Source organism: Taudactylus pleione, unplaced genomic scaffold (genome assembly GCF_031769625.1).
Source record: "Taudactylus pleione unplaced genomic scaffold, aTauple2 ptg000085l, whole genome shotgun sequence".
Classification (NCBI taxonomy): Eukaryota; Metazoa; Chordata; class Amphibia; order Anura; family Myobatrachidae; genus Taudactylus; species Taudactylus pleione.
Genome location: NW_028284487.1, coordinates 2,447,210 through 2,461,000, shown reverse-complemented (window position 1 = coordinate 2,461,000; position 13,791 = coordinate 2,447,210). Strand labels below are relative to the sequence as shown.

The following is a 13,791-nucleotide window of genomic DNA, read 5'->3' as shown; positions in this document are numbered from 1 at the left end:
GATTACACACACACACTCAGAGCAGATTACACACAGAAGCTCAGAGCAGATTACACACACGGACACTCATATCAGATTACACATACAGACACTCAGAGCAGACTACACATACAGACACTCAGAGCAGATTACATACATAGACACTCAGAGCAGATTACTCAGAGCAGATTACACACACAGACACTCAGAGCAGATTACACACACACTCACACACACTCAGAGCAGATTACACACAGACACACTCAGAACAGATTACACACACAGACACTCAGAACAGATCTCACACACACACTCAGAGCAGATTACACATACACTCAGAGCACCCCCTGCCACAGATTGCAGACTTCCCCCTCCCCAACACTCATAAAAGAAGCTGGCAGGTACCTGTGGTGCTAGTTATTTGTGGCAGTGCTAAATTACCTGCTGCCCGGACTTGACCTGATTAGGAGTGCAGTGAGTGACATCACTGGCACTCAAAGGCCTGTGGGAGCTGTCAGGAAGGAGCTGCACTCTGCGGCAGCTCCCCTGTACTGCTCAGCCATCTCCATGGCTACGTGGAAGCTGCCCATTCAGAGCTCACAGACTGGCCCGATGTGACGGAGACAAAGCTCTCCATCTCACCTAAAAAAAAGGAATAATCGTTTCGCTGCGGCGATGGATCAGCCTGGCAGGGGGGTTTCTATTTACTCAGAAACCCCCACCCGCATTTACTAGTGAATCATATAGAGACCATTAATCCTTATGGGGAGACAAAGGTTACATGCACATGGTACTTTATGAGGTCCCATGGTTCTCTTCTGTAATGCGCTCTGTGACAGTGCATTCATCCCTACATGAGTGGGTATGCAGTTGGGATGTCGATGGTCTGAATGCCGACCGTCGGCATCCCGACTGTCTACTCCCGGCAAGGGTCTAATGACAGGCGTCGAAATCCTGACGCCTGTCATTTTACCTACACCGGGAGCCCGGCATCCCGATTGAAAGTAAGCCGGGCGTGGACAGCTGCAGGGGGAGGGTTAGGTTAGGGGCTCCAAGGTGGGGACTTATGGTTAGGCTAGGGGAAGGGGGAGGTAGGGTTAGCCACCCCCGGGGGGAGGTTAGGGATAGGCACCCCCCGGGAGACTTAGGTTTAGGCAGTGGGGAATGGGAGGTTAGGTTTAGGCACTTAGAGGGGGGTAAGCACTTGGGGGGAGGTTAGGATTAGGCACCCCTAAGGGAGGGTTAGGGGGGTAGAAAGGTTAGCGGTACTTACCTTAATTAACGATCAGGATTTTCACCCTTGCGGCCATCGGTAAATCATACTGATTCCCATGAGTGTTAGGGGTCAATATACTAAACCTTCTGAAAATGGAAGTGGTGGTGTTACCCATAGCAACCAATATGATTTTAGCTATCATTCCTCTTTTGCATTATAGAAAATGATAGACTCAATCTGATTGGTTGCTATGGGCAACACCACCAGTCATACGTAATGCAACCACAATTCCAGACGCTGCTGCCAATGAAATGCTGATGCGACTATTCGCTCATTTTGTAAGTAGTCGCATCTATGCAGTTGCATCGCCTCTCTCCTCCATTTGCAAGATCAGCCATCATCATTATCATCGAAACATACTACCCCAGGTGCAGAAGATCCACTCTGCATCTACGCAGCTCAGACTAGCAAGTAACTGGATACCACCATGACACACCCACCAAACCCTCTTGCGTGTATTTACATTGTTACCACCTAGTTGTCACCATGAATTGCCCAGTCAGTGACTGTAAAGTAACGGCTGAGATTTGTATGTCTCTGAATCTCTAGTAAATTCGCAAAGATGCCTATGCAGCCTACGCCGTATGCACAGTTTGCTAAACAATTGCTAGATGTTGACACATTCGGACATGCATGCAACTCTTAGGGCCGTATTCAATTAGTGGCAAAAACTGATGTTTTGTTGGTGAAAACAGGCCAAAATTTGCTCGGTCGTTTTTCGACAAACTACGCAACTTACTTTTTTTCCCCGGTAATTTATCATTATCATTTAGCTGAAAAAAATCCCCACATTTTTAGCCAAAAATTGGGATTTTGCTTTTTTTTCTCCTGGTCTGGGATGGAGAAAACTTTTCTCCAGTTTTTTTTTTCACCTGTTGCTGTTTTCACCTGTTTTTTGGCAAGAAATGCCAGTTTTCACCGCTAATTGAATACATTCCTTGGTGTGAAACAAATAGAAGTTATGACAGCGGACGTAAATTTGTGGCTGGTTTTCTAATGGATGATACCGTTCCATGGGGTACACTGTTCACTTTAACTTATGAACTTTATGGTGCATACACACGGTACGATTAGTCATCGATAACGATATCACTGACTGACTGTCCTGCACCTTCCGGGTGTGCTGGATGATCGTTATCGTTCATCCAGCAAACCACCAACGACGGGCCAGCGACCCGCGATCGTCCCTATGTAACCTGATCGATATCGACCAGGTTGGCCTGCATGCACGGTCGATGGACGATATCGGTATCGTCCATACGTGCCCTCGCATCGCTGGTCGTTTGAGGGTTGGAAGGCATCTAAAAATAAACGATTTAAACAATAACCATATGAACGATATCGTTATCGTTCTTATCATGCATTTTTATCGTACCGTGTATACGCACCATAAGGGCCCCATTTAACAATGATCCTTATTACCAGTGGCATATTTCATTTAGTATAACAGTGATACTAACGAATATGCTATTGTTATTTAACAATACTGTACTTACCTCTCCGGCGAGGTCCAGCGACGTTCCCCTCCTCTGTTAAATTCTCTGCTCTGTTACTGGTCAGTCTGTGCATGCGCAGTACACTTGTAGTCTGTGGGACTTGGCAATTCCTGGAAGGCTTCCCTGTAGGACTCGGCAAGGCTTGGAAGGCTTCCCTGTGTGACTCGGCAAGGCCTGGAAGGCTTCCCTGTGGGACTCGGCAAGGCCTAAAAGGCTTCCCTGTAGGACTCGGCAAGGCTTGGAAGGCTTCCCTGTGTGACTCGGCAAGGCTTGGAAGGCTTCCCTGTGGGACTCGGCAAGGCCTAAAAGGCTGCTGCTGGTATGGACCCAGCAGCAGCGAGTGCTAAAGGGGTTATGTTTCGTTAAGTGGAGCCCTAAATCAGATTTAATAATATTTCACCAAATAGCACAATCATAGGTACATAATATAATATTGTTATTTCAGGATATTAGTCACATGTACCAGATCTTCCCCGATGAAGTTCTAGGCTCAGGACAATTTGGCATTGTGTATGGAGGTAAGAGTTTATTTCACATCTCATATGTTATTTGATTAAATAGTTAGCAGTGTATTTCGGGACAGCTACAGATTCTTAGAAAAGCAGGTGGGCACCACGTCTGTGCTGAGAAACAGCAGGCTCACTGGAACAAATTGTAAAAGACAGGAATGTAGACAGATTGGGGGAGATGTATGAAGGGGCGATATAGAGAAGAACTAGTATCAGCACATGTTATGTGCGCTGATACCACTTCTACCCCATGTATTGTTGAGGAGTCTGGTGTTAAATGAAAGGGTGCTATGTCTACAAGATAGCAGCGCCGATGTGCAAGGCAATGTATGAACGTTCAGTGGCCCTGCAGTTGTTACTGCCCTATCAACACAGCAGGGACAGCACGGTCCCTGTTATGGAGGCTGCCGGCTTCAGGCCTGCACATGCCCATTGGGGCTGGCCGGAAAGGGAGACACAGTGCATCAGCACATTTCACTCCCCCACTCCGGCAGATGAAATGTTCATACATCTCATTGCTAGTGCTTCCAATGGGAGTAGTGACAGTGGTGGGTTGGGTATGAAATACTGACGGCTTAAAAGCCGCCGGTTCAGATCCCGACCCTGGAAACCCGACAGCAGAAAATCCTGAAGCCATCTGGTAAGTATAGTTAACCCTCCCCTCTCCCCCTCTAACCCTAACCCTCCGTTGAGGGTGCCTAACCCTAAGACATCGGGGGTGGTGCCTAACCCTAAATTTCCCCTTTGGTGCCTATTCCCCCCTCCCCGCACCCTCACCTCCCCCCGGTGGTGTCTAACCCTAACCCCCCCTTCCCCTAGCCTAACCCTCCCGGGGGGGGGGGGTGCCTAACCCGAAGCCACCCCGGGGGTGCCTAAACTTAACCCTCCACCCCCGTGTGGCTAACAACTTCCGACGCCCGACTTACCTACATTCAGTATGCCGGGCGTCGGGATTTAGGCATGGGGCTAATGATAGATGTCGGTCGGTATTTAGACGCCTAGCTTTGGTCCCATTCCCGGGCTTTCAGTGTCGGGATTCCGGCGGTCGGCATTCCGGCCGCTGGCATCCTGACTACATCCCACAGTGGTGGGTGAGATAAACGGATTTACAGAACTGCAATCTGACAAGTACTTCTGTGAGCAATAATTATTTAGACGAACTTGTTTATACAATTGTCTCAATAAAATGTTATGTTTTGTTTTTAACACTTTGGGGCCTATGGGGTCTATTCACTAAGCCTTGGAAAGACATAAAGCGGAGAGAGAGAAAGTACCAACCAGGGCCGTAGCTAGGGTAGTGCGGCCGGTGCCATGGAACAGGGCACCACAGGTCAGGGGGCACTGTTTGGGCCTGTCAAATTTCTGTTTATTATAATTCTTGCTTGTAGCTTCCTCTTATTTCATCCCCAGCATCTCCTGGCCTCTCCTATCTCTTCCCTGGCCCTTCCCCATGAAGCCGTGGCCCTTTTTTGGGTGCATTATGTCCCTTTGAAAAATGAGGGGGGCACCAATGTTCTTTCTGGCACAGGGCACCAAAAAGTCTAGTTACGGCTCTGGTACCAACCAATAAACTCCCTAACTGTCACTTTACAGGCTGTGTTTGAAAAATTACATTTAGGAGCTGATTGGTTGGTACTTTATCTTCGTCCACTTTATCTCACTTCAAGGCTTAGTACATAGGCTTAGTACATAGACTCCTTTGTAAAGTGTATCAAACCTTCCTAAAGGGTGGAGAAGTGGTGATGTTACCCATAGCAACCCAATCAGCTTCTACCTATCATTTTATAGAATGTACATAATAAATGCTAACTACAAGCTGATTAGTGGCTGTTTCCACTTGTCAACTCTGTAGAACAGTTATTTACAAAGCATTTTATTTTGGCAGACTGAATATGCAACTTCATCAGTTTTACCTTCTTTATGATTTGTATTTTTTGTCTTTTGCTTGTTAATATTCTTATGATAAAAGTCAATAATTTTGAAAATAAAAAGTATATACAGTACACTGAGATGTATTTTTGTTTCCTCTTTTTAGGAAAGCATAGAAAAACTGGGAGAGATATTGCGGTAAAGATTATTGATAAACTCAGATTTCCTAGTAGACAAGAAAGTCAGCTGAGAAATGAGGTGGCCATACTGCAGGTATAAGTACTGACTGCATTCATCTCTTACTATCTTATAGCTTCATCTACCAATTACCATTCAAATATTTCTTTGTCCAATCAACTGCAAAGTTATAACTATATGATATGAGGGATATAGTCAAAAGGTCGACAATCATAATATAGATACCACAATGTTGAGAGTTATGATGTCGATAGGCAACGTCCCGACATGGGAAATGTGGACATTGTCAGAATATCGATATTAGGGTTAGGCTGTGGGGGGAGATTAGGGGCAGGGATTAGGGTTAGGGAATACTTACCCGAACACCAGAGGATTGGAGGTCGGACCCAGAAGTGATGGTAACATATGACCGCCGGGACCCTATGGCGCTGCGCGCTGGGAAGAGGGGCACTGTGAGCCCCCCAGCTGACGCAAATTACGGGGGGGGGGGCGATCAGAGTAGGAGGCTGCTGCTGCTCAGCAGCACTGAGCTGTCTCCCACTACAGCTCAGCACACAGCGGAGTGTGCTGGGCTGCTGACAGGTAAGAGGGAGGGAGGGGCTGCGTTTGACCCGGGCCCTTCCAACAAGCCCAGGCATGGGCAATTAGTGCCCGCCTACCCCCCCCCCACCCCTCTTGGCGCCCCTGCACATTATACCACAGCCCTATATGAGTATATTTACTATACAGACATAGCAGGCATAGCTTTTTTCATAAAGAATGATTGTGTCCTGGATCCACCAGCAGAGGGAGCCTGGGTACAGACCCATAATATGAAGGTTTAGTAAGCCCCTTTGGTGACCAATTGGGCACTCTCTGTGGATGAGAGCCATAAGTGTTAGCAGAGCAACACTACAAACAGCTTGTTCACGGCATGTGTGATGCACCGCAGAGGCTTTATTTGCCATACCCATGTGTAGGAGGCCTTAAATGGTCATATATATTTTGAAACAGAATTTTAATTTGTTAGTAAATAAATTCTAGCTGTCAGTAACTTTTTTATGCTACTCAATGAAAAATAATATAAATACAGTATACTTTAATCTACTATGTAGAGAAATAAATAAATAGTTTAACCCACATATTGGGCCAGTATCTTTCTGGAAAAGGGCCCATTATATATAGCCTATGTATATATTTATATATATAGACAGACAGACAGACCCTCAACGTAATAGATAAATGCTGCTTGGGTGCCCTCGGTAAATAATGTAGACAAGCAGAAGAAAAACTGTGGCACTGTATATGCCAATACAGATTGTATTCAGCAAAAGACTTAGAGTGCTGCAGTTTTTCTTCTGCTTGTGTATATATATATATATATATATATATATATATACACCTAGAAGAATTTATACTGTTTTGAAGGCAAATGATGATCACACCAAAGATTGATTTGATTTAGATTTCTCTTCTGTTCATTCACTTTGCATTTTGTTAATTGATAAAAATTAACTACTAACACTTCTATTTTTGAAAGTATTCTTACTTTGCAGCATTTTTTCCACACCTGCCTAAACCACTAGACGGATTGTGATGGGGTTTCACTGTTCTATACAGAATTGGTCAAGGAAGATTTAGGTGTATGAACCATTTATCTGTGGCAATAGCCAAGCAGTCACAATTTTAGTGAAGCAAGTCACAGAAAAAAATCTAGCACCAAGCTGTGCTGAAATAGCAAGAGAGCATCTGAAACTGAGGCCAATCAGAGCTAGCAATCTGCCCTGTTGCTTAGCAGCAGCCTAATGAGGGGAGGGAGTCAGGAACTAAGTGAGGTCACCACTCCTCCACCGTGAAGTGTACACAGTACAGCTCATTAATTTCAATGCATCACCCAAATAATCGACATTTTGGAAAGTAATGGACAAAATAAGCTAGTTTGTGATGAATACATATTTATTTTGGGAAATAAACATGTTTTGTTCTCCTACACATTGTTTACAAATAAATAGTTTTGATTTCCTTAAATTTTTCTCTCATCAAAGTATCCACCCTTAGCAGCGATCACAGCAGTGCAAACACGGGCATTCTGTCGGTCAACTTGTCTAAAAGTTTCAGCTGCGATTGAAGCTAACTTGTCTTGGAGCAACTACCATAAGTGATTTTGGCTCATTATTTGCACATATGAACACACTTGTGTGCATATATATATGGACACATATCTTGCTGTAGTGTGAACCCACAACCAATAAGGTGGGTGCCGGAAGGGATGGCATGGCACACCAGGACGTTGTGGTAGAGTTTGGAGGTCATGATTCCTTTGATTTTTACGTAGTCACTAACAGCACCACCTCCGAAACATCCCCAGACCATAATAGAACCTCCTCCATGCTTGACTATGGGCTGAATGCAAGCAGGAAGCATGCGCTCGCCTGTTGTACGACCCAAACACATCAAACTTCAATTTGTCTATGAAAATAACCTTCTTCCTCTGACTAGTGGTCCTTCTTCTATGCGTTTTTGCCCACAATAGCTTTGTCTTTTTATTTGTGATCAAGCCCCTCCTTGGTGAAACGTACGTAATCCTTTTGGTCATGTTCCACGGGCCGGGCACCATACCAGCATGCAGCACGGGAGGGAATCCCTGCTGATGTGAGCTGCCGATACATGTCCTCTCTAGATGCAGCCGCAGCACAGACTTAGAGCCGCCAGTACTACATCGGAGCCCAGCTGCTTACCGCCTCCAAACACTTACCTTCTCCGTACAGGTACTCCTGTCAGGCACTCCCTCATCGGCGCACCTCCCTGACTCACTCTGCAATGTCAATGCACATCAGGGTAGATCTAGAGGGGACGTGCTAACAGCAGATGTGCCTCTTACATTTCTTAACACCAGCAGTCCCCCACTGTTCTCTCATCTATCGTCCGCTGTCTCAACATGATGATATGACAGCAGAAACAGGGGATTCCATTGTTTGGAGTTTTTCACCTTCCCTTATCACTATTTTTTTTACTATTTATCTGTATGCATTTATGTAGTGATGCTTTTTGTGAGAACTACATCTCACTCCAAGAACTGAGCAAAGTATATGTGAATTTTGGGTGTATATTGAGTGACTACAGTAAATTGTGGTGATTACATATAAACTCTTCCTAAATATTCTAAGAGGTTGCCTGGCTATCGGCAATCTAATGTTAATCCGGTTCACACAGTGGACACTTATTAAATTGAAGTGACTTCTACAAGTGCCATGCTTCACCCCAAGTATTTAGCATAAGGTGTATTATGAACTGTGGCTGCATGTGGGGTGATCTGACTTAACTGTGAATTTTGCATATAGAATCTGCATTATTACAGTGAGGGGACACCTGTCTATTACTAATTCAGTGCGAATCGGGCCCACACATTGGATTTATACCCAATTAGTATGAGTATATTAGTAATCTCTATGTATAAAACCTGTTGCATCAAATTAATACCCGCTCAGGAATAAGTTGATTATGCAAAAAAAAGTATCCAGTTCTAGGTGTTTATCAAATTATTGATGTATATTACGTCTTTCCCACCACATGAATCAGATGTGAAGATATTTGAATTATTTTGCTTTGCTGTGATCATTGTAATATTATATGGTAGCTTTTACTAGCAACAACTGGAAGGTCAATTGAAATGACCCCTTGGGCACATGGTTCTTCAAGTACACGGTATATAATGAAAGGGTTGACCTTATGAATGTAATATGTACTATTATTGATTTGCTAATATTTTGGCTGCATATTACAAATAAATTCGCCCTTGGCTTAAGAAACTATTGGACTATAGTCCCTATATAAAAATGTATTTTATGTCTGTTCTTTTTTTGTGTTTCCCACTATATTTTAGATGTTATTATTAAAAGTTATATTTTAAAATTATATAATCATTACACAAATAAAGAGTGTCCCCACAAAAGAGTAATCTTTCTCTCCAATATAAATAGTCTATATACTGACTCTGGGGAGCACCACCAGCATTGCTACACACAGTTTTTCCTGGATTGGAATCTACATAACTAAGTTGGTCTTAAATATACAGTACGGTTCCTATTTTTTGTCCCCAGTGTTCTACCATCTGGAGAACCATTAAAAGGAGCAACCTAGTCCTGTGCGAACCCCACTCTTTCTACTTCAGGGTCCATAGGGGTCCACAGGGTGACCTTGGGGTATAGCTGGATCCTGGATCCTCGGGCACCACGGAGTTAAAGCTTTTAGCTGCTCCCAGGATGCACTTGGATCCAACCTCCCCTATACCCCGCCCCCGAGCCACAGGCACCTCAGTTTAAGATGGTGCCCGGCCGGAGTCGGGTCACCCTGCGTGGGGGGGGGGGGCTGCAGGAGCAGCCCCCTAAAGCTTTTTATTTAGCTAGGTTAAATTTATTTTTACTATAGTTTTGTTCTCCAGAGCGGCAGCGCTGGGCTGTCTGTACAGACGCCCACGCTGCCGCTCCTTCTCCCTGCTGGCGCCGCGACGCCAGCACTGAACTGGGGATCGCGGCGGGGGAAGCCAGAGTCTGTACTAGCCGGACTCTGGTTTCCCCCTGGAACTGCTGCCGGAAGACGCCGGGGAGCTTAAGGTAAGCCGCGCACCGCTGATTAGCGGCGGTGCACGGGTAATGCCTTTTATATGCAGTCCCATGCCCCCGGTCTAGGGGACAGACCGGGGGCGCTAGCGGTGGCGGCGGGCCCCCCCTCTATCGGAGGCATACCCCGTCAGACCACTAGACCACCAGGGTAAATTAAGCGGCAAGCGGGATGCCGCAACCTTGGGGGTTAAATATGCTAGCCAGGGGAGGAAGCCTTCCCTGTCAGCGGCTCCTCCCCTCAGCTCAGCGCGCCTTTCAGCTCGGAGTCTGGCGTCGCTGAGCTGCAGATACTCGGCCACTCCTCCTCTGAGGTCTCCAGCGGCCATTTTCTTACTGGCAGCGCAGATGTCTCAGGGAGCACGCGGACCGGTCCCCCTGTGTACCTCTCCCCCGACAAGGACAGTGTACACAGCACTATAGCCCTCCCAGACACTGAATCTGGGAGGTTGATTGTAGTGGAAAGGTGCAGTGAGTATATCTTCCTGCATGGTATGTGACTTTTGCTAGTGCTGCCTGTCTGTGTCTTTTTTCTACTTACTGTCAGCCTGTACCTATCCCTTTCCTTCTCCTACAAGCCCTACAGGTGTGCGGGGGAAGGGCGTTTCTACTGACCTCTCTTATACAGATCATGTATTTGTGAGGTCCGTCACATACAGTTGTGTGCTACACGGTGCCATATTGTGGGCTGTTGTTCAGCACACTGGTGAGTGCGCACGTTTTCTTCCTAAGTCATGTCTGAGGAGGAGATTGAGCACTCCGGGGCTCCGGCATTGTTCTCCTGCAGGCGCTGTTCTGCAGGAGTGGATAGGGAGGATTTGTCACAGGACGGCCTGTGCGGACGGTGCCAGGCAGTCCCTGGTACATCTAAACCTCCCATGTCGCAGGAGCCACCATGGGCGATGTTTTCCCAGGTGCTGGTGTCCATCGCGGACCGTCTGTCGGTCCCGACTGCCGCCCCTACTAGGGCGTTGCCCCAGTCTGCCATCCCCCGTTCCCCGGGTGTCCCACAATTATTGCAGACTCCCCCGGGGTCTCAGCCTGTTGGTCCCTATGCGGGGTTGCCAATGTATATTCAGGCCACCCCTGTGGCACAGCCGGCTGTGGTGCCGTTTCAGGCTCCTGTGACAGCTCCTCCACCCTGGGTGGATGCGCTTTCCCACACTGTCCAAGATTTGGCGGCAGCATCTTCGGCTTTTCAGTCGATGTTGCGCAGTGACGTGCCCTCCAGGGCGTCTAAATGCTCAGTCATGGCACAGGCTGCGCATCTTTCGGATTCTGAGGGGTCCTCGGATGATGGTGAGGTGCAGGATGACTCAGCCTCAGATGCCTCAGTCCAGGAGGTAGACACTAAGTCTTCCATCAATGTGCGGGCTCTGGTTAAGGCGGTGCGGGCCATTCTTCTGATTGAGGATGAAGCACCCGCTCCCAAGTCAAGGTATCCTAGTTTTAAAAAAGCTAAGGTTACTTCTACAGCGTTCCCCTTGTCTGATCAGTTGACTGATCACATGGCGGTGGCCTGGCAGACGCCCAGTAAGCGTTTCCTGCCACAGAAACGCTTGGCGTCCAATTATCCATTCCCGGAAGCGCATTGTAAGAAATGGGAAACTCCGCCTGCAGTCGATTCCCATGTAACACGCCTCATCAGGAGTGCTACTTTGCCATTGCCGTCTATATCCTCGCTGAAGGATCCTACGGACAGGAAGGTGGAGACTTGTCTAAAGTCTATTTATTCTCTCTCAGGGGCTGTAGCCCGGCCGTCCATGGCCATCTCCTGGGTGGCCAAGGCCATTGAGGGGTGGGCCAACGCCTTGGAGGACACGTTTACGGATGAATCTCCGGACGTCCAGAGGGCGTTGTTAGGACAGATGAGAGATGCCGCCTCCTACATTGGAGAAGCATCTTTGGATGCTAGCCTGTTGACCTCTAGGGTTTCGGCGGCAGCAGTGTCTGCTCGTAGATCCTTGTGGTTGCGGTCTTGGAAAGCAGACGCGGATTCAAAGAAAGGCTTGGAGGCCTTACCTTTTAATGGGGAATTACTATTTGGTCCGGACCTGGACAAAATAGTAGATACCCTGGCAAAATCCAAGTCAGCCTTCCTCCCTTCAGCTACTACACCTGCTAAGGTCCGGAGCTCGGCGTTTCTTTCCTTTCGGGTTCAGGGCAAGGCAAAGGGTCAGTCCTTCCCGAGGCAGTCCGCACCCTAGACCGTCTCAAAGCCAAAGAAGCAAGCCTGGAGTGCTAGGCGCCCTTCTTCCAAGCCAGAAGATAAGCCTTCTGCGTGATGGGACGGGCCTCCCTCTGGGGGACCCCAGAGTGGGAGGCCGACTTCTTCAATTCACCCAGTGCTGGCACAATACCACCACGGATGCCTGGGTGCGAGAAGTGGTCTCCCAGGGGTACGCCCTGTCTTTTCGGCACAGGCCGCCTTGCCAGTTTTTTTGCACAAGTCCTTCTCAGGACAAAACCAAGGCCTTGCAGGTTCAGGAAGCCATAGAGGCCTTGCTGACGGCGGGGGTCATTATACCCGTACCACAGTCTCAACGTGGGATGGGGTATTACTCTACGCTGTTTCTGGTGCAGAAACCCAATGGCTCTCATCGCCCCATCCTCAATTTGAAGTCCCTGAACAGGTTTCTCAGGGTTCCCAAATTCAGGATGGAAACTTTGCGTTCCATCATACTGGCGATGGAACCGGGGGATTATATGGTCTCCCTGGATATCCAGGACGCCTACCTCCATGTGCCTATAGCAACATCGCACCAACGGTTTCTGCGGTTTGCTATTCTCCACAACCACTACCAATTCAGGGCTCTACCCTTTGGTCTCTCCACGGCACCAAGGGTATTTACCAAGGTGATGGCGGTCATGGCGGCTCACCTTCGGAGCCAGGGGATACGGTTGCTACCGTATCTAGACGACCTCCTCTTGCTGGCAAGCTCCCCTGAGGTACTGATCCAGCATCTCCACCTGACGGTCGCTTGTCTACAGGCGCACGGCTGGTTGATCAACTGGAAGAAATCCTCCCTCATCCCATCACAACGGATGGTTCATTTGGGGGCCCTGCTGGACTCTCGTCAGCAACTGATTTTTCTGACTCCAGAGAAGGTCTCCTCCTTACAGCTGCGGATTCACAGTTGTCTGAGCAGTGGCAGAGTGTCGGTGCACTCAGCGATGAGAGTTTTGGGGTCCATGGTGTCGGCATTCGACATGGTGGAGTTTGCCCAGTTCCATTCCAGGCCCCTGCAGGGGCTGATTCTTTCGGAATGGAACGGATTGCCACACAGGATCCGCTCTCAGATGCTGGTGTTGTCCTCGGAGGTGCGTCTGTCCCTAGCCTGGTGGCTGCAGACAGCTCATCTCCTAGAGGGGCGCCCCTTTTGGATCCTGGAATGGGTTCTGCTCACGACAGATGCCAGTCTCCGGGGTTGGGGGGCGGTGACAGGCTCCTTGTCACTTCAGGGTCGTTGGTCGGCGGAGGAAGCGATTCTTCCCATCAACATCCTGGAACTGCGGGCAGTATACAGAGCCCTGCAGTCGTCCGGCACCGCTCTTCACGGAAGGGCTGTTCAGGTGCAGTCAGACAACGCCACCACGGTGGCGTACATCAATCACCAGGGAGGGACTCGCAGTCGAGCTGCGATGTCGGAGGTGTCCCGCGTCCTGGCTTGGGCGGAGCGCTATCTTCCAGCTCTCTCGGCAGTTTTCATCCCAGGAGTCCTCAATTGGGAGGCAGACTTCCTCAGCCGTTACGACGTGCATCCCGGGGAATGGTCGCTTCATCCAGAGGTATTCCAACTACTCGTGGACAAGTGGGGGCTGCCAGAGCTGGACCTGATGGCGTCCCATCACAATCACAAGCTGCC

At 48.2% G+C, this 13,791-nt stretch overlaps 1 protein-coding gene across 3 annotated transcripts in view; it reads left to right on the top strand.

Annotated features, from left to right (window-relative positions):
- Positions 1–13,791, top strand: part of LOC148529651 (serine/threonine-protein kinase D3-like) — a 190,212-nt gene that overhangs the window by 164,068 nt on the left and 12,353 nt on the right. For all 3 annotated transcript variants that reach the window (XM_088468305.1, XM_088468304.1, XM_088468303.1), the window contains exons 13-14: positions 3,197–3,269; positions 5,296–5,402. In XM_088468305.1, the coding sequence (XP_088324431.1) occupies positions 3,197–3,269; positions 5,296–5,402 (180 nt within the window). The remainder of the gene's footprint in view (positions 1–3,196; positions 3,270–5,295; positions 5,403–13,791) is intronic.